Below are 24,112 nucleotides of genomic sequence, written 5' to 3'. Positions count from 1 at the left end.
ACTGCACTCCCTGGCCATAGCAGAGAGCTGGCCTGGAAGAGGGGCAACCGGGACAGAATCCGGTGCCCCGACCGGGACTAGAACCCGGTGTGCCGGCGCCGCAAGGTGGAGGATTAGCCTATTGAGCCACGGCGCCGGCTTGAATTCCTGTTTCTAATTCTTTTTAAATTTTCATTATTTTCACTTTATCTGTAAGGCAGCAAAACAGAATCGGAGAGAGAAATTCTCTGTCTGCCGATTCACTCCCCAAATGGCCTCAATGGCTGGGGCTGGGCCAGGCTGAAGCCAGGAGCCAGGAGCGTCTTCTGGGTCTCCCACGCGGGTGCAGGGGCCCAAGGACTCGGGCCATCCTCCACTGCTTTCCCAGGCCACAGCAGAGAGCTGGATTAGAGTGGAGCAGCCAGGACTTGAACCGGCGCCCATATGGTGGCACGCAGAGTGGCGGCTCAACCCACTGCCCCACGGCACTGGCCCCATGTGTCCTTGTTTTTGTCCCTTTTTCTTTCAAATAAAGAAATAAATCTTTTTTTAATGGCATTTACCCAGGAGAATTGAAAACAGGTGTTTAAACAAATACATTCATAGCAACGCGGTTAGCAACAGCAAACGTTGCAGACAGCCCCTCTGTCCTTGCGTGGAAAAGTATAAATAAACCTTGGCGACCCGCGCGGTGGAATGTCACTCACGCAGCAACACGAAGCCTGGAGCCCCGGCCGCCCTGCTTGCGACACAGCTCCCTGCTAACGTGCCCGGGAGAGCAGCAGGGGACAGACGAGTGCTGGGCCCTGCACCCGCGTGGGGGACCCGGATGCAGCTCCTGGCTCCTGGCTTCAGATCGGCGCAGCTCCAGCTGCTGTGGCATTCTGGGGAGTGAACCAGCAGATGGAAGACCTCTCTCTCTCTCTCTCTCTCTCTCTCTCTCTCTGTCTCTGTCTCTGTCTCTCCCTCCCTCTCTCTGTGTAACACTAACTTTCAAAAAAATCTTAAAAAAAAAAAAAAGAGTTGAGATGCTGCCTGGTTTCCATCCCAACTCTTAATGATTCATTTTTTTTTTCTTTCTTTTTTTTTTTTTTTTTAGTTACTTATTTGAAAGGCAGAGTGATTGGGGGAGGGGGAGAGACACTCCCCAAATGGACACCACAGCCAGGGCTAAGAGCGTGGAGCTGCATCCGGGTCTCCCACGCAGGTGCAGGGCCCCAGCACTCGGCCGTCCTCCGCTGCTCTCCCGGGCCCCTCAGCGGGCAGCTGGATTGGAAGTGGAGCAGCTGGGACTTGAACCCCAGCTGGCGTCTCAACAGCCATGCCAAATGCCCGACCTGGACCTGCGGCGTTTGCCGAAAGTCTCCTGCCCAGGGCTGGGCACAGGGGACCCTCGCTGGCCAGACCGTGGCGGCCCTGCCCATCAGCCAACGGCCAACCTGCCGGCGAGGGAAGGAGCCAGCATGCCTTCCTTAGCCTCCTGCAGGCTCTCTGGGGCACCCCAGGTGCTGTCCCCCACCCTGGAACCCAGGGCCCCGGGGCGCTCCCTGCAGAGGAAGAGGAGGAGGGGCAGAGAGAACAGCGGCGGATGTGGGCGGTGCTGAGTTCGAATCCCACGCACTGCACTTTGGATTTATTTGATTTCCGAGTTCACATTTCTGATGTGTTCCCGGCGCCCACCCGCCCGCCGCCCCACTGCGAGCATTTCCAGCACCGGGAGACCTCAGAAAGCCCACGGGCGGGGCGGGTGCGGGATGAAATGGTTCAGATGCTGCTGAGGCCAACACCCGTGTCAGAGTGCCTGGCCCACGTCCCGGCTCTGTTTCCCACGCTCCCCGCTCACCCACCTGGGAGGCAGCAGGCGATGGCTCAGACACGTGGGTCGCTGCCACCCCTGTAGGAGACCCGGATCGAGTTTTGAACTCAGCAAACATGAAGCCTCTCTCCTTCTAAATTAAAAGGAGGCAGAATGTTCTAGAATGTTCTGGGGCTTTCTGGAAGGTTCCGGAATGTTCCGGGACAGTCTGGGTGAACCTAACGCGAAGGGACTGAGGAGAGGTGGCCCCCGCGTTGGCTCGGTGAGGGGAGCAGCCCCGGCAGAGCAGCAGTGAGGGTGTCGACAAAGATGTATTGCCAGCAGCCTCCGCGGTGTGTGGGACACAGCTGTGACCGGGACAGCAGAGGGAACATTTATTAAACCAATCATCACACAAGCAGACAAGTGATCGCTTAATTGTCAACATGACAAAGCCCTGGGTTGGGGACGTGGGGACTCTGAGGGGCCCAGGTTGAGCTGGGTTGGCAGGGGCACGGAGGGGACAGCCCTTGTGGGCGCCCTGAGGAGGCAGCCGGTGCCAAGAGCAGGGCGGGGACCTGAGCATCCCCCCCATAGCAAGGGCAGCCAGGCCTGGAGACCCCTAGCCCCACCCCCAAGAGGCAGCCATGAACCCCCACCCGTCCCTGGAGGGTCTGTCCCCTGCCAGCTGCACTGGGAAACCGGGACAGTGGTTGCCGTGGCGACCCAGACACCTGCCCCCGGTTGCTCTGACACCAGTCACAGCCCAGGGTCCCCGTGAAGCACAAGACGAAGGGGCAGTGCTTGGGGGACAGAGAGCGTCGGGGAGCAGGGCCCCCGGCCACGTGGTGGGAGAGCCGCTCTCCCCCAAGTCTGCAGGAGGGGCCCATGGCTGGTTCCCCCAGGCCCGTCCCCCAGCGTGGCGGGTGCCCCTGGCTTGCGCAGTCAAACTCCTCGGCAGCTCCAGGTCCGCCTCCTGGAACCCGCAAGGTGCAGCTCCCTCGGTGACTTCCACCAATCGCCAAGGAGCGTGGGCCGTGCCGTGCAGCCCGCCTGAGTCTCAGAGGGGCGCTGAGCAGGCCCGGCCCGAGTTCTGTCAGGGAGGAGGAAGTGGACAAGGGTGCCCGGGAGCCTCCCACCGAGTCCACACGACAAGGTGTAGGGGGCCAGAGCTGTGGCATAGTGGGTAAAGCCGCCACCTGCAGTGCCGGCATCCCACATGGGTGCCGGTTCGAGTCCTGGCTGCTCTACTTCCCACCCAGCTCCCTGCTGTGGCCTGGGAAAGCAGTGGAAGATGGCCCAAGTGCTTGGGCCCCTGCACCCGCGTGGAGACCCGGATGGAGCTCCTGGCTCCTGGCTTTGGATCGGCACAGCTCTGGCCGCGCAGCCATCTGGGGAGTGAACCAGCGGATGGAGGACCTCTCCCTCTCCCTCTCTCTCTCTGTAACTCTTTTGAATAAATGAAAAAAAATTTTAAAGAAAACAGGAGAGCTGGAGCGGAAGCCGGGAGCCTGGGCCACCGCTGCCAGCCCTGGGAACAGTGGCGAGTAGCCCATCTTTGACCGCCAGGATCGAGAGTGGGGGGCGGTGGCCATCTTTGACCCCCAAGATCGAGAGTGGGGACACGACGTCCTTGGAAGGGAGACAGGACAGGCTGCACAGTGTGGGAGGGCAACGGGGAGTCCCACGGGGCGTGGGGGCGGCCGACCCCCGCCAGGAATGAACTTGGCTAGGGAGGGCCCCACGCAGGCGCGATGCCCAATCCCGGGCTCCCAGACTCCCGGGAAGGGAGCGCTGTCTTCAGACAGAAAATGATGTCCCGGAGGGAGCGGGCGTCTGACCTACAGGGGGAGCCACAGGCCAAAACGCGCGGGGGGGTGGGGGGGAGGCACGCAAAGCGCCGGGGATGGGGATGGAGCCCCCGCTCCGGCCTCCAAGGCAGCTCCCTGCGCATACACTCCCTGGGAAGCAGCCGTGACAGCGCAGGGGCTGGAGTCCCTGTCACCCGCGGGGGAGACCTGGCTGGAGCTCCCAGCTCCTGACTTCAGCCTGGCCCGGCCTGGGCTGTTGCAAACATTTGGGGAGTGACCCAGCGGCTGTGTGATCTCTCTGTCTGCCTCTCAAATAAACAAAACCATTTAATTCTGTTACAGGAGATCAACAACGAAGCATAGTCATGCGTTATAAATGTGGTCAAGAGCCCCGAGTTTGGACAGGTAGATATAGACAGTACTAGGGAAGCCAGTGCATAGGCCCTGGGGCCCCAAGGTAGGTTCCAGGGATCCGGAGCCTCGAGTGGGCGGAGCTTAGTGGCCAGGGGGCGGAGCCTCCTTAGACTCGGTAGAGGTGAGTGGGGCAGACTTGGGAGGCGGTGCTTGCTGATGCGTTTGGACGCTGGGGCTCTGTGTGGCCGCAGGAAACCCCAGAAGTGGGTGGCGCCCAGGATGGGACTTGCTGCATCCCAGATGGAGCAGGGGGGCGGCTGGAAGGGGACGCAGGGAGGAGGCGGTGAGAGAGCGGCAGCAGCCTGGACCCCGGCGGTTGCCATGGAGACGAAGCGAGGCGTGGGGGCGCTGCTGATGGAGTCGGGTGGGCGGGTGGGGGAGGACCGAGCCGCTGAGACGGGCGGGGAGGGGCCGGCGACGACAGACTCGGGCGGTGACGCAGAGGCCAGGCGGCCCAGGACGCCCAGCTGCCCGCACCGCCAAAAAAAAAAAACCAAAAAAAACAAAAAAACCATACTGCTTGGGACGCCACATCCCGCTCAACTAATTGGGTCCCGGCCTCTCACGTGGGGGGCCCCCACGGAGCCCAGGACGCGTGGCTTCTGCCTGGCCTGGCCCCGGCGGCTACAGGGACTGTGGGGGAGTGAACTGGGGATGGAAGAAGCTGCCCCTCCGGCTCCGTGCACGCTGATGGTCCCCAGAGATGGAGGCAGCCCCCGAGCGGTGCTGTGGTCTCCGTCAGGGGACCCTGAGAACAGCACCGGCCCCTCCCACCCCGCCAGGGCCCCGCATCCCATCCCATGTGGGAGCCAAGCCCAACCCCCCAGGGTAGGGCGGTCAAGGGCCGAGCGGACAGTGCTCCGAGCCCTCCGTCCCCCGCGTGGTCACAACACTCTGATCGTGCCTCGCGTGGCAAGAACACGAGGGCCCAGGAAGGGGCAGGAGCTGCTCGGGTCCAGTGGGTGGCACGAGCCACCATCTTGGGGACACCCGTTGGGGGGAGTGTGACCGGAGCTGGGTGGTCGGGGGCCTGGCCTTCAAGGAGGCTGCTGGCTTGTGTCTCTCATGCTACTGGGGGTTCCTGGGCCTTCCCCCCCCCCGCCCCCGGCCAAAAGACCAGGGCCCTAGAGCAGGTGCCGCCCACCCACCCCCCACGTCGGAGTGCCTGGCTCAAGTTCTGGGTTTCCCGCGAATGCATCGAGGGAAAGCAGCGGAGCACGCCCGAGTGCTGGGGCCCCCGCACCCACGCGGGAGACCCGGATGGAGCTCCTGGCTCCTGGCCGCAGCCTGGCCCAGCCTGGCCCAGCCCTGGCTGTTACGGCCATCTGGGGAGTGAACCAGCGGATGGAAGACCTCCCTCTCTCTCTCCTTCTCTCCCTCTCCCTCTCTCTGTAACTCTGCCTTGTTCATAAATCTTCAAAAAACAGGGTCCCGGGGCTCTCATCCAAGGACAGACAGAGTCAGGCTCAGCCGAGGGTCTTTTGTATCCGTGGTTTATTTTCCCCCACCCCCATGCGGCACCTGCAGCCCCCCCCGGCCGCCCTCCCTCCCCGCTGGGAGCGCCCCTGCCCCCTTCGTGGGGAGCTGGGGCCTCCGGGACAGGATGGGGGAGGGGATGGCTCCTGAGGCCTCAGCCCCCCCCCAGGGGGGGAAGAAGAGAGAAGAAAGGCGACCCGGGACTAGGGGTGAAGCCACAGGACAGAAGATGACGATCAGCGTGGTGGGGGAGGAACCAAGGCCGGGCAGCCCCCCCAGCTGGGAAGGGGCCGACAGGAGGCTCTGGGGGGCGGGACCGGAAGTTGGGGGGGTGGAGAAGCCCAGGGCGGTCCCCCGCCGGCCGTGGACTCGCAGGCGCAGGCAGCCGGCCTCGGCAGTTAGCGGTGCTACAGCTTGGTGAGGTCCAGCTGCAGCTTGTAGGGCGGGGGGCTGCCCTCACAGGCGTGTGACGGGGGCGGGTACAGGGGCCAGTCCGGCTCCACCAGGAAGCCCTTGTGCTGCTCCAGGGTCAGGGGCTGCAGGGGGGGCGGGCAGGGGAGGGCCGCTGAGCCGCACCCCCGCTCCCGCCACCCTGCCCTCCTGCCCCTCCAGTCACGCAGCAGGTGGCAACAGGGGGTGACCCAGGCCAGGACTGGGGGACGCCGCCCTCACCCACCTGGAACTTGAGGTGCTGGCCCGGCGCGGTCACCAGGGTGGAGCAGCTGAGCCACAGCATCACCAGCACGGACAGGAAGAGGCAGCAGGCCAGGATCCAGCGAGGCAGCCCCGAGCGCCTGCCGGCCCCAGCCCGCCTCGCTCAGCTGCCGTGGCGGGGCCAGGGAAGACCACGCCCCAGCCTGGCTCCGCCCTAGCCCCACCCCAGCCCCACCCCAGTCCCGGCTCCGCCTCTGCTCCACCCCAGCCCCGGCTCCGCCCCAGGCTCTGCCCCCAGTCACTGCTCCGCCCTAGGCTCTGCCCCCAGGCCCCAGCCCCGGCTCCGCCCTAGGCTCTGCCCCCAGTCACTGCTCCGCCCCAGGCTCCGCCCCCAGCCCCGGCTCCGCCCCCGCCCCACCCAGCCCCGGCTGCGCCCCAGGCTCTGCCCCCAGTCGTCACTGCTCTGCCCTAAGCTCTGCCCCCAGGCCCCAGCCCCGGCTCCGCCCCAGCACCACCCCCAGCTCCCCCCCTGCCCCACCCCAGATGAGGCTCCGCCCTACGCCCTGCCCCCAGGCCCTCGCCCGGCTCCGCTCCTGCCCCACCCCAGTCCCGGCTCCGCCTCTGCTCCACCCCAGCCCCGGCTCCGCCCCTACCCGACCCCCAGACGTGGCTCCGCCCTAGACTCTGCCCCCAGCCCTGGCTCCGCCTTAGGTTCTGCCCCTCCAGACCCACCCCCCCATCCCCATCCCTCCCCGCCCCCATGCGTGGCTCGGCCCCTGCTCTGTCCTAGGCCCTGCCCCCAGCCCCGGCTCCGCCCCCGCCCCGCCCCCACCCACCGGGACATGCAGCTGAGGAAGTCGCTGTCCTGCGCCTCTTCCGGCTCCACCTTGGCTTTGCTGCTGGTCTTGACGCGGATCTTGGCCTTCCTCACCTTGTCCAAGGGGCCTACCGGGTCTGAGTGGTGGAGGGCCCTCAGCGGCCGCCCAGCCACCCCGCCCCCAGCAAGGCCACCGTAGCCGCGGGGAGGACCTGGGGCAGGGGGCATGGAGTCTGGGAATGCGCGCCAGACCCTGGCGGGTGCAGCATGGAACCCTGGGAGATGGACGGCACAACCCTGGCAGGCAGACCATGGAACTCTGGGAAAAGGATTCCGGAACTCTAGGACGTGGACCACAGAACTCTGGGAGATGGACCGAGGGGTCCTAGGAGGTGGAGGGCAGGACCCTGGCAGGGAGACCGTGGAACTCTGGGAAAAGACTAAGGAGCTCTAGGGGAAGGACCGAGGGACCCTGGGAGACGGACAGAGGGATCCTGGGAGACGGACAGAGGGATCCTGGGAGATGGACAGAGGGACCCTGGGAGATGGACAGAGGGACCCTGGGAGACGGACAGAGGGACCCTGGGAGATGGACAGAGGGACCCTGGGAGACGGACCCCAGGATCCTGGGAGACAGACAGAGGGACCCTGGGAGACAGACTGAGGGACCCTGGGAGACGGACAGGGGGACCCTGGGAGACGGACCCCAGGATCCTGGGAGTGCAGGAACGGAGAGGTGGCGGTCTCAGCCCTTACCCACGTGCACCTCCAAGGCCTCGGGGTGGGATCCCCGCCAGGTCACCTCCACTCGCTGCAGATGGCTCCCCTGGAACCCCAGACTCTCAACCACGGGCTGGGTCTGGGCCAGGAGCAGGACAGCACAGGGGAGACCATTGATAGGGCACACCAGCGCCATGGCGGGCTACAGTGCCCCACACCCGCCCACTGGCACCCACTGCCGCTGGGGAACAGGGTGGGAGGACCCCGTCTCTGATGTCAGGGGCGGACCCGCCCTCCCTGCTTCCTGCCGCAGACCACGCCCACAGAATCGCAGGGATGGGCGTGAGCCCCTGGATCCGGCCGCGCCTGAAGCTCGCCCCACACAGACTTTGCAGTCCATGAGCCAAGGCAGTGCCCTGGCCACCCACGCAGCCTCTGAGCGCTCACCTGGAACACCACCACCTTCCCGTTGTCCGTCTGCACGTAGTAAGTCCACGTGGAGGAGACAAAGCCTTGGGCCGAGTTCACAAAATCATTGCAGAGGGTGGAGAAGAGCTCCAGGAGGGAGAGGGCCCCGCTCGGAGCCTCCAGGACCTTTCTCTGGGGGAGGGGGAGGCCCAGGACGCAGGTGTGTCACCCACGTAGGGTACGGAGCAACAGGAGGGGTGCTGGGAGAATTCGGGGTGATCGGACTTGGCTGAGGGGTTCGGGAGCAGCAGGTCTTCGTAAAACACTTCAGGGCTGCGCTGGTGTTGGGCTGTGTGCCCTCGGGGAATTGCATTACCCTCTCTGGGTCCCACAACGGGACCCCTCTCTTCCCTCACGGGACTGCCTCCAAATTACGAGACACAGCTGCCAAGGGCCTGCGACAGGGTAAGAACCTGCCCCGGCCAAGCCAGAGACTACGGACATCAGGGCGGCTCCCCAGCCCAGCCAGGACCAACCACACTCAGGGCTTCTATCAGTGTCAGGAGGCCACTCCCAATGAGAAAGGGTGCCCCTGGGGAGGAGGAAGATGGGGGAGGGTTTTCTGGGGGAGCCCCCGCCCAGGAGTGTCTGGCTGGATTGTGCGTGCCTCCGTTTCCCTGATGTGCCACTGGGACACTCACTTAGGGGCAGTGCTTTCTGTCCCCATGCCCAGGACCCCGTGGCCTTGGGAAGCTGTTCTTCCTGGACCCAAGTCCTCTGGCTGCCCCCCCACCCCGGGGGGGGGACAGCGGCCACCTGCCGTCACAGGCGCCTGGCAGCCCTGGTGGCTTCCACTCCTGCCTCTCGCCCAGTGCTAAGCGTGTGACGCGGGCTCCACCCTGCACAGGGCCTGGGACACTCGGGACGGGAGTGCAGGTGCCAGGGCGCCCACCTTCTGCTCCGGCGACGGCTCGGCCTCGGCCAGCTGGCCCTGGCAGCCCTCTTTGCAGGCCTGCTGCTCCGTGTCTTTCCCGTAGGCTTCCACGCAGGCTGCAGGGGACGGGGTGGGCGGCAGTGACCCGGCTGGCCCCTCCCTGGCCACCTCTCCCCCACCCCGCCGCCGCCCCGGAGCGCTGGCTGTTCACCTGCTTCGCACTCGCTCTGCGTGGCGTTGGGCTTGGAGCTCCTGGCCACGAAGCGGCAGATGGAGAAGAGGCGGCAGCCCCGCTCGCAGGCGCTGATCAGCACGGCCCTGTCATACGGGGACTCGGAGGGGGCCGGCGGCCCCGGCTGGGGTTGGAGAGGAGCAGATCCGGGGCTCAGGCGAGCGGGAGGGGCGAGAGGACGCAGGGAGATTGGTGGGGGCTCTTAGCTCCCAGGGACAGTGGGGGGCAGCGCAGCCCCCCTGGGCTCCCTAGGGGTGCTCAGGCCTGCGGAGGGTAGCTCAGGCCTCTGGCGGGGGGCTAGGATGAGGACTGGTAGCCCAGACCGGGCCCAGGGGCCGAACTGGAGCAGAGGGGTGGGGGTTGGGACCCCGAGGGTCCCTGCGCCACAGACCTCGCGCCCAGGAGGGAGGCGCCAGCCCCCACACCACCTGAACTCCCCCTCCCCAGCCCCTTCCCCATCCCCGGGACCACCAGCCGCTCCCCCACCGGAGGGACCCCCTCCCAGCCCCCTCCCCGATGGGAAGAATCTGGGGTTCCGGGGCGGGCGTCGCGAGCGCCTCACCTGTGAGGGCCGCGGGCCAGGGTCGCGCTCGCGGCACCGCTGCTGGCAGCTCTGCGTGTCCCCGAGCTGCGGGGCGAAGGGGTCGCGTGCGGGCGCCGCCGAGGCGGCAGGCGGCCATGCCAGCAGCAGCAGCAGCAGGAGCAGCGGCGGCAGCGGCGGCGGCATCCGCACCACCGCAGCCATAGCCGGGCCGTGCGCGGGGGGCGCGCGGGACTCGGGCTTCGGGGCCGGCGCTGAGGATGCGGCGGCGGCGGCGGTGGGGACGGGGCGGTGACGTCACCTGAGCGAGGCAGCCTGGGAAGGGGGGGCGGGGGATGCGGAGAGCGGGCGGGGGTGGGATGGGGTGGGGGGCGGTGCTGTTGCGCCGACGGTGGGGGCGGGGCAGGTGGATCCCGGGGGGCCCGGGGGCGCCTCGCTGGTCCCCACGCGTGGGGGGCACCTAGGCCACCGCTAAGGGCAGAAAGGAACCAAATAAAAGGATGGGACGCGGGGGGGGTCTGTTTCCAGGGGTGTCGCGGAGGCCACGCGGGGACGCATGGGACGGGCACGCGGCGCTGGGAAGGGTCAGGTGCACGAAGTGGTTGGTGGGGCTGGAGGCTGAGGACCCGGCGGGCGTCTTCGCGGGGTTGACTCGCACCAGGGAGCCCTTCCCTGGGAGGCACGGACCTTAGGGGCTCTGGCTCCGCCCCCCCCCCAGATCTGGGAGCCCCGAGCCTCCGCGGGAGGGGCACGGAGGTGCACACGGGGTCAGGGGCTGCCCAGAAAGTCTCATTTCGGGAGAAAACTCAAGGACACTCGAGGTTTCCCTATCTGCCGCGCCCCAGGCAGGAGCCGGACCTCGGGCCGAGGGGGTCCCCCCCCAACCCACAGCGTCTCCTCCGTCGGCTATCGGGCCCTGCTCCAGTACCAGGATAGCCCCTGGTCGCCCGCGTGTCGGGCGCAGGTGCCAGCGGAGACCGCACCGCCGCCGCCGCCGCCGCCCGCGCGCCCCGCCCTCCGCAGACCCAGCGGCAGCTCGCGGGGTCGGCGGGTCGGAGGGCGCCGCAGGGTCCGGCCCGGGAGGAGGGGGCCCAGGGCGGCGGCCCGGCGCGCCCCCTCCCCCTGGCCGGCCGCCGCGCTTTCATCTCCGCGGCCCCGGTCGGCCCCCACGTGGCTTAATCAGGCGCGGCTGTGCCTGGCGGACCCGAACATCTGGATCCCGGCGCGGCCCCTCCTCCGCCCCGCCCCGCCCCTCCCCGCCCCTCCCGGGCTGAGCCGCGGCGACCCAGCGGCGGGGGGCCTCCAGCCCGCCGTTTGCCGGAGCGTCGAGCCTGGGCCGCCCCGCGTCTGAGCCACGCGCACGCAGCCTGCCCGCGGCTTGGGCAGCCTCCCTGCGCGATTCCACAGGTGGGAAGCAGGCTCCCGCGCTCCTGCGCGGAGCCGCGGACGCAAACTCACGCACGTCCGTCCCGCAGCCCTGCCCCGGTGTCCTTCCGTGGGTCCCAAGCAAAACGCTCTTTCCAACAATTGCTGGAGAATCTGTGAAGATGCGTGCGGGGGGGGCCGCCCTATCTGCGGATAAAGCCACTGAGGTTCAGCGGCCGAACCCGGCTCCTTAGGGAGAGACGCCACATTGCCCTGGGAGGCGGTCCCGTGGGCGTCACTTTAAGCGCAACGCGAGAGAGGGACACCTCCCGCCTTTAGACAGAAGGGGAAACTGAGGCTGGAGAGGTTGGGCCATACGCCCAGGTGGCCCAAAGGGAGAAGGGAGAGAGCGTGATTGCCGCCCGCCCCCCCTTTCCGCTCCTCGAGGCCACTGTGGGGGGAGCGGAAGGAGGACTTGACCCAGGCCCCCCAGGTGAGCCCCCGCGCCCCTCCTGCGGTTCCCGAGGGAGCGGGCCCAGGTGAGGGGCGGGCGGGCCGGCGGGCGGCAGGGGTCGGGTTTCAGGAAATCCGCCGACATTCCTCCGGGGCTTAAGAGGGAAAGTTGACTCGGCGCCGCCCCTCGCCCCCCCCACTTCCTACCCCCCGGGGCGCCCGGCCGGGGGCGGCGGGCTGGGGGGCGGGGGGGTACGCTGCGGCCCGGCCTGGGCGTGAATCAGCAGCCGGCCGGGCTTCCGGGAAGCGGTGGCCGAGGTCGAGGCGGGCAGCGGACAAGTGCCCTTTGTCCCTTGCTGCCCTACGCACGACCCTGCTGACCCCCACTCCCAGGCTGGGTTCAGGCGGGGAGGAGGGAGGCAGCAGGGGTGCAGCTGCTGCCTCCTGGGACTTGAGGGGGCAGAGGACCCAGGCCTGCGGTGCAGGGTGCACGGACCCCGGCCAGGACCCAGTGTGGACGGCAGTCCCCAGCTCCATCCTGCTGTCCCCCCAAAGTGGGAGGCACACACAGGCCCCAAACCAAACGCCCAGAGTCTCACTGCCTCCGGCCTCCTGGGACCCCCAGCCTGGGAGGAGACAGGCAGCGAGTCCCATACCAGGGGCCCTTGACCTTGGCAGGGTTGGTGAATAAGACAAGCAGCCCTCTGTCCTCTCCCTTCTCCCCGGCTCCTGGTCCCCCATGGGACCCTAAAGGCTCCCACTGCCCCTGGCTGGTGCCCGACCTAATCCCGACCTCTCAGCCCGCCCCTCCCCCCCGGGGGGGGCTCCACCCTCGGTCTACCCCACTTGTTGCATTCCCAGCCCAAGCCAGGCCCTCAAGCACTTGGGTCAATATTTGGTGCGATTCTGTCACCGCTGGTGCCTGTGCAAAGAGGGCCTGGGGAGGAAGGGGTTAACTCGCTGGGGACTTCAAGGGCACTGACGGGCCCACCTCCGGGGATGGGGGGGGTCACTTCCAGGTGCCCTAAGTCAAAGACTAGGGACCAAGGTCACCCAGAGGGCAGAGGTCATGTTCGGGAGTGGGCACGGGGGTTGGTGCCCAGCTCTCCCCAGGCAGTACCAGCCAGGAGGTTCCTGGGCATCACAGGGGGCCGGGGGTGGGGGTGGGGGTGGGGGCGCGTGCGGCCATGGGCGCAGGCTCTGAGACTCCTCCATGTGTGCAAGTGGCAAATGTTTGCTGAATTCTCCTCTGGCAGACCCTGCCTCTCCCCCCGCCCCCCACCCGCGGTATGGGGTCCCTCAGGGTGTTCAGGGTGCTCAGGTCACCCGCAGCCAGCCCAGCCCAGTGCCAAAGCTGAGCGGCAGGCGGAGAACGGACAGCATCCGGGGCCTCCCTCCAGCGGCGGTTACGCTGGATAGAAGAGAAGGCGCGAACTTGGGGGAGATTTGGGGACCAGCCCAGGAGCCCCGGCTTGGCGACACGGGGGGGGGGGCTCTCGGGGGTGGAAGGAGGGAGGGAGGAGGGGGAAGAGGAGGAGAGAGAAGGGGGCGAGACGGTGGCAGAGCTGTTTGGCTGCTTTCTCTGGGACAAAGGCAAGGCGGCTATGGGGAGGGGGCGGCGGGGAGGCGGCCGGGGAGGCCCAGCAGCGTCCTGGAGGGAGCCGGTGGGGCCCGGACGCCGACGAGGTGGGGAGAAGGGATCAGGAGAAGGGAGCCGAGCTGTGTTTTGGAATCACGGCCAACAAGCTTTGCTGATGGATTGGAGGCGTGGGAAGACAGAAAGAGAGCGTCGTCACGCGCGCTTCCAGGTCTCTGGCCTGAGCACCTGGGTGCACGGGGGAGCCCTGCCCCCCTCCCCAGACTGGGAGTGGAGCCGAGATGGGGGGTGGGGTGGGAATTCAAGAGTTTGCTCCGGGAGTCTGAAATCCTTGGGGGGGGGGAGAACAGGCAGACAGCTCTACATCCCCCACCCCTCCCCCTCCAGTTTTGGGGGGAGGGGCGGGGAGCATCCCAGAACACCCAATTCCAGCCCAGGACCGGCACCTGGCAGGTGGGGCTGTGGCACAGATTCGCAGGGCGAGAGCAGCGCCTGGCGGCCGCCCCTCACCACATGGGGAGAGGCCCCCTGCTGTGCTGGGTGGAGCCCTTGGGCCCCTGCTTGCCTGTTTCCCTGCAAACCTTTTCAGTTGCCTGGATGCCGCCCCCTGTGCAGGGGGGGAAACTGAGGCACAAGAGGCCTGGCGAGCCCCAGTGCCCTCCCAGCCCCCAGGGTCCAGGCACGGGCACCCTGAGTCCCTCCTCAGGCCTCACCCTCTAGTTTGCTGGTTTTTTTTTTTTTTTCTGGAATCTGAGCTGTGCACCTAAGTAGGTGAAGGGGCAGCCACTGCAGACCCGGTGGGGACCCCTGAGGACCCCCGGGGGGCTGCTTGGGTCTCTAAGGGAAACCCTGGAAAGGGGCGTTCCATCCCTTCCCCTCCCGGTAGCTGCGGGGCGGGGGCGGGACCGAGACCCAAACCGCGAGGCTGGGGTCGCCGGGCTCTGGGGCTTTGGGCACCGCCGTCCGTCCCCGCTGCGCGGCGGCCTCCCAAGCCCACCACCCTTCATGTCGTGGGCGCCTGGATCGGGTGGGGACAACTAGAGAGGCATCGGGCGCCCAGGCCGGGAGGGGTCCCGAAACCCGAGCAGTGGCCAAAAATAATAACACGGGGAAGGATCTTCGCGCAAAAAAAAAAAAAAAAGGAAGACAAACTTGTGCGTCTCTCCGGGCGGGCGGCTCTACCTGGAGCTGGCAGGCGGCGGCCGCCGGGCGATTACTCACCGCGTGGCGCACCCCACCCGCGGGCCGCTGAGTGGATTTTTCCGTGGGGAGGGGCGTGAAGGAGTCCCCGGAGAGAGTCCTCCCGGGAAGCCGTCCTACCCTGGATGCGGGACCCGCGCCTTCGGAGGCCCCCCATCTCCCCACGCGGGGGCTCCCTCCCCGGGCTCCGCGGCGCCCCCCCCCCCGCCCAAGCAGCCCCAAAACCATGGACCGCGAGGGGTCCGCTGGGCCCGGGGCTCTCTGCTTTCCTGCAGCAAAGCCGGAGCGGACGCCGCTGCGCAAGGAGGACCGAGGAGAGGCGGGATAAAGTGGGAGGGCCGAGCCCGGTGGGACCCGCGCGCCGAGGCTGCGGGGCTGGGAGCAACTTTCGGGTCCCTGGGGAGGAAGAGGAGCTGGAGGTGGGGGGTGGGCGGGGCTCAAGGGGGCGCCCAGTAGGGGGGCGGAGCCAGAGCTAGGGTGGGGGCCCAGATGGGGGATTGAGGGGGCACAGGGAGGAGCCCGACAGCGGTTGGGGACCGCAGGGGCGCGGGCTGAGACAGGGTGCGAGGAAGGGCAGCGAACGGGTTGGCGGGCGCCGGGTCCCAGGCTGGGGGCGGTGGTGGGGAGCCTGGAGCTGCCGGAGTTGGGAGAGGAGGGTCCCGGGCCCGTAGGGGTTGAGTAGGGGGCTCCGGGCGGCGGGACGGGGCGCGCGCAGTTCGTGGCGGGGCGGAGGCCGGACGGGCGGGGCGCGCGCGGTGCCCGCGGGCGGGCGGGCGGTGGGGAGGCCGGTGCGGGGCCCGCCGCCCCCCCGGGGCCGGGCCGGGCCGGGGGCGGGGCCGGGCGGGGCCAGCGGCGCATTAGCGCCTTGTCAATTCGGCTGCTCAGACTTGCTCCGGCCTCCGCGTCCGCGCCCAGCGACGTGCGGGCGCCCCGGCCCGCGCCCTCCCGCGCCCCGCGCCCCGCGTTGCCGCCAGAGCCGCCGCCCGCTGCGCGCCCCAGGCAGCGCCGGCCCCATGCCCGCCGGCCGCCCGGGCCCCGCCGCCCAATCCGCGCGGCGGCCACCGCCGCCGCCGCTGCCCCTGCTGCTTCTTTGCGTCCTCGGGGCGCCGCGAGCCGGATCAGGAGCCCGTGAGTACCCTGCGCCCTGCTCCCCGGCTCCCGCCCGAAGCGAGTGCGGGCGCCCCGGGGGCAGCCGCGGGGGGAGGGGGCGCAGGCGCCACCTGGACGGCCCGGGAACAAAGGAAGGCGCCCCCGGCGCGGCCCTCGGGGCGCCCTCACCTGTGGGACGCACTGTGCCGCAGCCCCCCACCCCCCGGCCCGGGAGGTCCGGCTTCCGCCCCTCCCGGCCTTCCCACCTGGGCCGCCCGGCCAGGCCCCCTGGGGGTCGGGGCCCTGTGGCCTGGGACCCTCTGCGCGCCGGGACGCAGCGGGCGCACGCGTTCGCATCCGCGGACTCGGAGCCGCGGGGATCGCGCGGGCCACGGCGCCCGGGCGGGGGCTCACGCATTTGGCGCGCAGGGTGCGGGCCCCGAGTAGGGCCCCCCCCCCACCCCGGGCGGAGGGATGAGCCCCGCGGGGAGGGCGGGGCGGGAGGGGGGCCGCTCTGGCCGCCTGGCGCGCGGCCCGGGGTCCCCGGGGACGAGTCTCTCCGCGGGCCGGCGCCGCCGCCGCCGCCGCTGCCGCCGCCCTCCCCCTGCGGGACCCCGCGCACGGGGCTCCGCGGAGTCCCGGCCATCGGCGGCTCCCGGAACCGTCTTCGGTCGGGCCGCGCCGATCTGAAAGGCTGCAGCGAGAGGAATCTTTGTGAGCGAGGGAGCGAGAGCGAGCGGGAGCCCGTGGCGTCCCGGGGGGCACGGCGGGCCCAGGCGGTTCGGGGTAGGGGGGAGGCTCCCGGGGGAAACCTCTCCGCTCTGTAGGGAAACTCCCGGCCTGGAGCCCTCTGGGCCGGGACGCGGTCTCCCATCCAGAGGCGCCCCGGGACACACCCAGAGACACACAAAGGCGCACACTGGCGTGTGGCCCGTCACCCTCGCCCCCAGACGCGCGCACACTGCGGCCCAGATGAACGTTCGCACACCATGGCGGGCGCGCACACACATTCCAGCCGCGGTCACACGCCCATTCCGCCAGGGAGGCGACCCAGGGGCACGCACGCAGCCAGACAGTGAGTGCCTCCAGAAAGGTCACGGGCCGGCCCCCAGCCCCGGGGGCGCGCGCCCAAAGCGCAGCTTGCCCTGCGCCCCGGGGCTGTCCGGGGGTCCGCCGCCACCTCGCCGGGGGCCACCCTCAGCTGCCACCTTTGTCTCTTACGGGGTGAGGACGGCCGGCCGCAGTGGGAAGCCGGCTGTGGAGTGTGTGTTTTTTCCTTTAAGGAGAGAGAAATTAAATAAAAGATTCTCACACCTCGGCAATATGTTTCCACTTATGTCTTAGCACCTGAGAGCAGGCCAGTGGGTTGTAAAAGGGTCTGCAGGTCCCCGCGGGGCCAGGCCATCGGGACCCCCCGTGGGGACCGCGGGCTGGAGGCCGCCCTCCCGCCCCGGCCCACAGAGAGTCTCACACTTTTCCCTTTTAAAACACATGGCACTGCCTTTTTAATAAAGGCAGTGGCTCCAGATTGAGAAGGAGGGAAAGAAATAAATTTTTAAAGGCCTGAGCTCTGTGGGAAAGGAGGGGAGGCAGGGGTGAACCCCGGGGTGGGGGGATCCGCTTTGGGGAGCCCTCCGGGACTCCTCCCCCAAGCCCCGGCTGAGCCCCAGCCCTAACCTCACTGACTGCTTCCGGCTGCCTCTTCACCGACAGCCCAGAGGGTCTGGGTCCGGTGCCTTGCCCCCCTTTTTTTGTGGGGGTCTGAGCCGCCACCCGGGCCCCCCGAACTGGGAGGGGTTGTAACCCTGGTAGCTCCTGGGTTCTGCACCGGCCTGGGCCCTCTGGTCCTGGGGGTCTCATTGCGTGCAGGTAACATGTACTCCTCCCACCCAGGGCCGCCTCCCAGGGCTCCTCTGACCTCTCCTGCAGCTGAGGGGGTGGGTACTGGCCTGTCCAGGCCCGCCTGGCCCTGCCTTCTCCCCTCAGCCCCCACCCAGGCCCGGGAGGGCAGCTGCAGCTGTCGGCAAAGCGGGCCATGCCAACCGGGGCCGCGGGGCGGGTGTGGCAGAGGGGCAGTGCCCCCCAGCCCGGACCCCCCAGAGAGTTCCTGCCAGGCCTGCGACTGGCGGGGGGGCGGCAGGACAGGCGTGACCGCCCCTGGGACGGGGGGGGGGGCCTGGGGTCCCCGGGCGGCCTGGCTGTGCCTCCCACCCTGCTGGTGCGGGGCAGGCCGGCAGGCGGGCGGGGGGGTTGGGGGGGACAGGCAGGAAGCGGTGGGTGGGCCAGGGTAGAGATGCTGGCACGGCACGCCCCAGTTCATGCCGAAGGAATTCCGAATTAGCGGGCGGCTGGCTGCCTGGGACCTCCGGGGCGGCCCCCTGGCCCCCGCCCCCGCCCCCGGCCGCCCCCGCCTCCTCGGCTCTGGCCCGCTCCGCCGGCTCCTTCGCACGGATGCTGGGACCTCCAGCGAGCCCTGGGCCAAGCCCCAAATGCAACTTCGATCCCAGGCTCCAATAAGACAGGGCCCTCCGGCCAAGTTGGCCCCGGGAACAATCCGTCAGGGCCGGCCCCGAAAACCGTGTCCACCCCACCTCGCCCATCTGGGGCTGGCACTCCGGGGGCCGCCCAGGGGAGCTTGGATCGCCCTGTCCTTGGCCGACATCTCTGCGGGGGGGGGGGGGGTCCTTTTGCAAAGCAAATCTAACCGTGACCCTCCCTCCGTCCAGCTGGGGGGGGGGCTGCTGCCCCAGGGCCTTTCAGACTGCTTCTCCCCGCACACTCCGGCCCCAGGATATTTGCACTCCCCCCCCCCCCATGCCGTCTCCTCCTGGGTCTTGTTTATTCAGGTCCCTGCCCGGACAGGCTTGGGGGAGTGTGCAAAGGGGCTGCTTCTTTGGCTCCTGCTTTGTCCTCTCCCTTGTTGATTGTTAGATGCGTCTCCCCCCTCCGCCCCAGACCCACAAGGACAGGATTTTCCTATCTTGGTCACGGGGGGTGTGTCCCCAGCTCTCAGCATGATAAATGAGTGAATGAATGACTGACTGAACAGATGAGTGGATGACTCCTTACGCCGTTTGGGGTGGAAGGACTGGGCCCTCCTCTAGCTCAGAGAACCCGTGTGAGTGATGCCGTGGTGCCCACTTCCCAGATGGGCAAAGTGAGGCTCTCAGCGAGGCTTGAGCTGGGGGTCTGCCCCTGCTTCTCTGGGCCTTGGTTCCCCCGGGGCGAGTCGGGTTCCTCTTAGAGTCCGGTCTCCAACAGAGGATGGACGTCCTGGGCTGCCCCGGTGGCCTGCGGCAGAGAAAACACCAACCGCACAACCCGGCCGAGGAACTCCCTGGCCTTCACGAGGGCCCCAGAATCCGAGAGCTTTCTTGTACCCATTTTGCAGATTGGGAAAACTGAGTTGAGGCCCACCAAGTCCCTTCGCCTGGGAGTGGGCAGCCTTGAGCTTTGTTTCCATAGCCACCTTCCCCGCAGTGCAGAGTGCAAGTTCAGAGGCCGAGAACTGTCTAGGCTCAAAGCCGCCTCCCCCACCCGTCTGGCTGTCTCTCCTCTGATGGTGGAGGCCGGGGGACCCTCAGAGACTCAATGTTTTCATCCATGAAGTGGGCAGAAGTTGAGGAGACAATGCAGGCCACGTCGTAGCCTGGTTTTTATTTATTTGAAAGGCAGAGTGGCCAGAGAGAGAGAGGAAGGGGTCTTCCATCCGCTGGTTCACCCCCCAAATGGCTGCAGTGGCCAAGCCAAAGGCAGGGGGCCAGGAGCTCCATCCGGGTCTCCCACGCGGGTGCAGGGGCCCAAGCACTTGGCCCATCCACTGCTGCTTTCCCAGGCCGCAGCAGAGAGCTGGATGGGAAGTGGAGCAGCCGGGCCTCCACCCGGCGTCCGTCTATGGGATGCATAGGCGGCCACTTAGCCCGCAGCACCACAGCGCCGCTCCCTTAGCCTGGTTTTGGGACTATGACGGTGCTCGAAGGAAGGCTTTGTCCGGCAGAGCCTCAGGTTCCATGTAGTCTGGGCACCATCACACACGGCTCATACTCGGGGTGGGGGTGGGGCGCGAGTCCTCAGAGGGCCTGGCCTGGTCGGGGAGGGGTCTCGGCTCGGCAGCCCCTCTCCTTGCCTGACCGGGAACTCGTCTTTGACCCCAGACACAGCTGTGATCAGCCCCCAGGACCCCACACTTCTCATCGGCTCCTCCCTGCAGGCCACGTGCTCCGTGCACGGGGACCCACCGGGGGCCACCGCCGAGGGCCTCTACTGGACCCTCAACGGGCGCCGCCTGCCGCCCGAGCTCACCCGCGTGCTCAACGCCTCCACGCTGGCCCTGGCCCTGGCCAACCTCAACGGGTCCAGGCAGCAGTCGGGGGACAACCTCGTGTGCCACGCTCGCGACGGCAGCATCCTGGCCGGCTCCTGCCTCTATGTTGGCTGTAAGTGAGCTCCCCTCCCACACACACCCCGGGGGACCCGGAGGGACACGTGGCACAGGCCTGGGGCCCTGCGACCGGCACCCGGGGTTCCAGCCTCCTCCTGCCGCCCCCTCTCCTCCCCCAGTGCCCCCAGAAAAACCTTTCAACATCAGCTGCTGGTCCAAGAACATGAAGGACCTGACCTGCCGCTGGACGCCCGGGGCCCACGGGGAAACTTTCCTGCACACCAACTACTCACTCAAGTACAAGCTGAGGTTGGTGCCAGCCCGCGCGGGCTGCGCGCCCCTGGGCCGGTGCTGGCCGGCCGGCTCGGCTCCGAAACCCCTGCCGCCCGCCCCGGGGTGAGGCCTGCGGAGGCCCAGAGGGAGCCCCCTCCCCGTGTCCTGTCCCCGCAGGTGGTACGGCCAGGACAACACGTGTGAGCAGTACCACACGGTAGGGCCTCACTCCTGCCACATCCCCAAAGACCTGGCTCTCTTTACGCCCTACGAGATCTGGGTGGAGGCCAGCAATCGCCTGGGCTCCGCCCGCTCCGACGTGCTCACCTTGGACATCCTGGACGTGGGTGAGCCTCCCTGCTCCCCTGCGTTCTGTCTGTTTCCGGAGAGTGGGGAGGAGCGTGTCCCGCTTGCCCCGCCCCCGCCCCCCCCCCCAGCCAGAGCCCCGGCTGCATCCCCCAGATGCGTCCCTGCTGGTTGGCGAGGGCATCCGTTCAGTAGCCCCGCGGCTAGGCTATCCCCACTCTGCAGAAAACACCTGGCCCGGCCACCCCCCACTTCCCCGGCAGCCCAGGTGTGCGGGGAGGTGGGGGCCCGGGGAGCAGCAAGGGGGCGCCCAGGTCGGGAGGCGCCCCAGGAAGCCTGGGCCTGGAGCTGGGGTGTGTGTGTGTGTGTGTGTGTGTGTGTGCAGGCAGGAGGCAGGAAATAGATGATCTGCAGCCGAATTGAGCCTAATCTAATTAGGGTGTTTCTCAGCCCCAAAGCAGGCCTGGGCCTTAACCCTTTCAGCCCCGCAGCGCGGCCTCAGGGGGAGAGGCCAGCCCTCCGCGCTCCCCCCACTCTGCGTCCCTCTGCCGTGCTCCGTCAGCGTCATTCTGAGGATCTTGCTGAAAGGGGGGGTGGGCTGCAGGTGTGGGGGGCGGGGGCGAGCGGAGGGGGTTCCTGACGGCCCCCTGGCCTCCTGGGCACGGTGAACCTAATTGCATTAGCCAGGCGATGTCTGTGGCTCCACAACCCGCTTTGAAGCCAGGGTCCTATTTCTCCTGTCACAGATAATAACGTTGATAAGAGCGCTTCCTGCATGTCCTCGCTCGTAATCCACACGACCCCGGGGCGGGCGCAGAGGGAGGAGAGGGGGACGGAGGCAGGTGCGGCGCAAGCCACGTGCCCTGGGCTCCACGGCCGGGGAGCTGGGGGCTGGGGGCTGGGGGGCTTGAACCCAGACAGGCTGTCAGGGAGCCAGCGCCATCCCCGGAGACCCCACACCCCCGCCCCCCCTCGCAGTGACCACGGATCCGCCGGCCGACGTGCACGTGAGCCGCGTCGGGGGGCTGGAGGACCAGCTGAGCGTGCGCTGGGTCTCGCCGCCGGCGCTCAAAGATTTCCTCTTCCAAGCCAAGTACCAGATCCGCTACCGCGTGGAAGACAGCGTGGACTGGAAGGTGCCCGCCCCGCCCACGCCCCGCCCCGCCAGCCCCGCCGCGCCCCTGACCTGCCTCCCCCAACCCCCGCCCCGCGCCCGCCAGGTGGTGGATGACGTCAGCAACCAGACCTCGTGCCGCCTGGCGGGCCTGAAGCCCGGCACCGTGTACTTCGTGCAAGTCCGCTGCAACCCCTTCGGTATCTACGGCTCCAAGAGAGCGGGGATCTGGAGCGAGTGGAGCCACCCCACGGCCGCCTCCACGCCCCGCAGCGGTGAGCGCCGCGCCGCGCGCACTGGTAGCCTTGGGGGCGGGGGTCCCCGGCTCTACTAGACCTGCCACGGGGGGGGGGGCCACCGGGCTGACCCCTCCCCCGCTCTCGCTGCCGGGACTCAGTTTCCCCTCCTGAGCCCGATGGGACTATCCTCCCCCGGGGGGGTTTCTCTGAAGGCGCAATTGCTGCAAACGTCTGGCCTCGGCGGCCCCAGCTGGACCCGGGGGTCAGGACACCCGGTCTGAGTGCCCCCCAAGGGTCCGCAGGCCTCCCATCCCCCACCTGGGACTTCCACCCCAAGGGAGACCCCCCCCCCTTTCTCAGAGACTCTGGGAGGGGCCGTGCACGGGAACGCCCTGAGGATGATAGGGAAACTGAGGCTCCCAGAGCTAGGGAGGGGCAGCCCAGCTCCCCAGCCCCCAGCCCGGGGCCCCTGCAGGTTCTGGGGAGGGCGGGAGGGAGCGCAGCCGGGAGGGGCCTGAGCCTTGGCCCTCGCTCGTGCCCAGCACCTGCGATTCTTGCATGGGAGCCAGCAGGCGGCTGCTGCGGCTGGGGAGGCGGGGGCGGCCTGCGGGGGCGGCGGGGGCTCCGGGGCCGTGCCAGGGCCTGTCAGCGGGACCCCAGCTTTATTTATGATGTGAGGCCGATGTCCTTATCCGCCGGCCTGCTCGGGGCCGGCTGCGGCCAGCGGCTGGACCGAGAGTTAGGGCCTCCCACCTGGCTCCTCTCGCCTGCTCCCGGGCCGGCCGTGGGGGTCGTCCCCTTGGGATCCACCCCGTTGCACGTGGTCTCCGCCACTGTCTCCTGTTGTCTCCCTGCCTTCCTCGGCCTCTCTGTCCTTGTCCCCAGGGTCTGTCCCTGCTGGGACCCTGTCTCCATCCTCTCCCATCGGAGCCTCCTGGGCTGTCCCCTCCTTGTCCCTGTCCCTTAATGTCAGCCTCTCTGGCCCTCTCACAGGACCTCTCCCCCTCTCTCTTTTTCAGCGCCCCCTCCCCCACCTGTCTGTGACCCCTCTGGCCTTGCCCTCTCTCCTCTCCTCCTCCCCACTTCCACGCACACCTGGCTCAGGCCACAGCAGCGGGGTCCCTGGAGGGAGGAGCCCTTCCCCCCGCGCTGCGTCCCACCTCCCCAAGGGGCGCAGCTGGGCTGTCGTGCGGGGTCCTGGAGAGAAGCGGGCTAGGTAGGGACCTTGCCCGCCCGGAACGCGGTCCCGCGGCGCGGGGGGCCCTCCCGCACGCCTGCCCGCGCGCGCCCCCTGCCGGGCGCGCAGTGACACTACCGCTCCCCACCTCCCCACCCCCACCCCCATCAGAGCGCCCGGGCCCGGGCGGCGGGGCGTGCGAGCCGCGGGGCGGCGAGCCGAGCTCGGGGCCGGTGCGGCGCGAGCTCAAGCAGTTCCTGGGCTGGCTCAAGAAGCACGCGTACTGCTCGAACCTCAGCTTCCGCCTCTACGACCAGTGGCGAGCCTGGATGCAGAAGTCGCACAAGACCCGCAACCAGGTAGGAGGGAGGGGCCCGCGGCGCCCGGGGCTGGGCTGGGGGCGTGCAGGGGCAAGCGGCGGGCAGCAGGCCGGGGAAGCGCACGCGCGCAGCCCTACACCGCGGCCTTCTTTCCAAGCACAGGACGAGGGGGTCCTGCCCTCGAGCAGACGGGGCGCGGCGAGAGGTAAGGGGGGGCCCGGGGGCCACCAGCATTTTTTTTTTTTAGCCTTTCCTTTTGAGCCACACGTGGTAGGTGTTAGCTTCCGCAGGCATCTCTGGGGATCCCGAATCGCCCGTGAGCACCTGTGGCCCCGCGGATGCCCCAGAGCCTGGCCCGGATGGGGGGTCGGGGAGGAGGGCCCAGAGAGGCGCCGCTGACGGTGGCCAGGACCTGAGTGCTGACCCAGCCCCCCTCTGCCTGCAGGTCCTGCCACATAAGCTGTAGGTGCAGGGGCCACCCAGCCCGGGGCCCCCCTGCACCCTCCTCCCTCGGCAGGAGCTCTGGCGGCCACGCCTGCCCATGCGAGGCCACCCTTGGGTGCACCCCGGTGTGTGGGTGGCTTCGGCGGTCCTGAACCCATGCAGCGGCTGGGGGTGAAGCTACTCAGGGCCCCTTTCGAGAGTCTGTTTAAATAAATGAGCTGTTTGGGTGCCCTGACTGTGAGGGTGAGTTGTGGGGGCACAGCGTGGGGCTGGGGGGTGGGGGATGAGACCCTTTGGAAACGGACTCCCCGCCCTCCCAGTTCAGCCGCCTCGGGGACCATCAAATGGCCAGTTACTGGGAGTGGTGGTTGGG

General features: G+C 68.4%; 2 protein-coding genes across 4 annotated transcripts; one reads left to right on the top strand and one right to left on the bottom strand.

The window, feature by feature from the left end:
- Window positions 1-5,476: 5,476 nt before the first annotated feature.
- Window positions 5,477-10,079, bottom strand: TMEM59L (transmembrane protein 59 like). The gene is made up of 8 exons (XM_051841601.2): window positions 9,803-10,079; window positions 9,220-9,364; window positions 9,027-9,124; window positions 8,114-8,266; window positions 7,703-7,805; window positions 6,966-7,083; window positions 6,152-6,269; window positions 5,477-6,011 (listed from the first exon to the last, which is right to left on the bottom strand). The coding sequence occupies exons 1-8, from the start codon at window positions 9,983-9,985 to the stop codon at window positions 5,883-5,885; spliced, it is 1,047 nt and encodes a 348-aa protein (XP_051697561.2). The 5' UTR covers window positions 9,986-10,079; the 3' UTR covers window positions 5,477-5,882.
- Window positions 10,080-15,279: 5,200 nt separating this feature from the next.
- Window positions 15,280-23,974, top strand: CRLF1 (cytokine receptor like factor 1). 3 transcript variants are annotated; one of them, XM_051841593.2, is made up of 9 exons: window positions 15,281-15,524; window positions 19,640-19,921; window positions 20,046-20,175; window positions 20,317-20,486; window positions 21,424-21,581; window positions 21,666-21,834; window positions 23,147-23,334; window positions 23,458-23,500; window positions 23,741-23,974. In XM_051841593.2, exons 1-9 carry the CDS (start codon window positions 15,410-15,412, stop codon window positions 23,752-23,754), a joined length of 1,269 nt encoding a protein of 422 aa, XP_051697553.1. In that variant the 5' UTR covers window positions 15,281-15,409; the 3' UTR covers window positions 23,755-23,974. The 3 variants fall into 3 exon arrangements, with proteins under 3 accessions (XP_051697554.1, XP_051697553.1, XP_051697552.1); XM_051841592.1 differs by having other exon boundaries at window positions 23,453-23,500; XM_051841594.1 differs by lacking the exons at window positions 23,147-23,334; window positions 23,458-23,500; window positions 23,741-23,974 and adding an exon at window positions 22,818-23,140 and having other exon boundaries at window positions 15,280-15,524.
- Window positions 23,975-24,112: the final 138 nt, after the last annotated feature.

Source organism: Oryctolagus cuniculus, chromosome 16 (genome assembly GCF_964237555.1).
Source record: "Oryctolagus cuniculus chromosome 16, mOryCun1.1, whole genome shotgun sequence".
NCBI lineage: Eukaryota > Metazoa > Chordata > Mammalia > Lagomorpha > Leporidae > Oryctolagus > Oryctolagus cuniculus.
The sequence above is the reverse complement of the archived record's forward strand: the minus strand, read 5'-3'. Positions and strand labels throughout refer to the sequence as shown.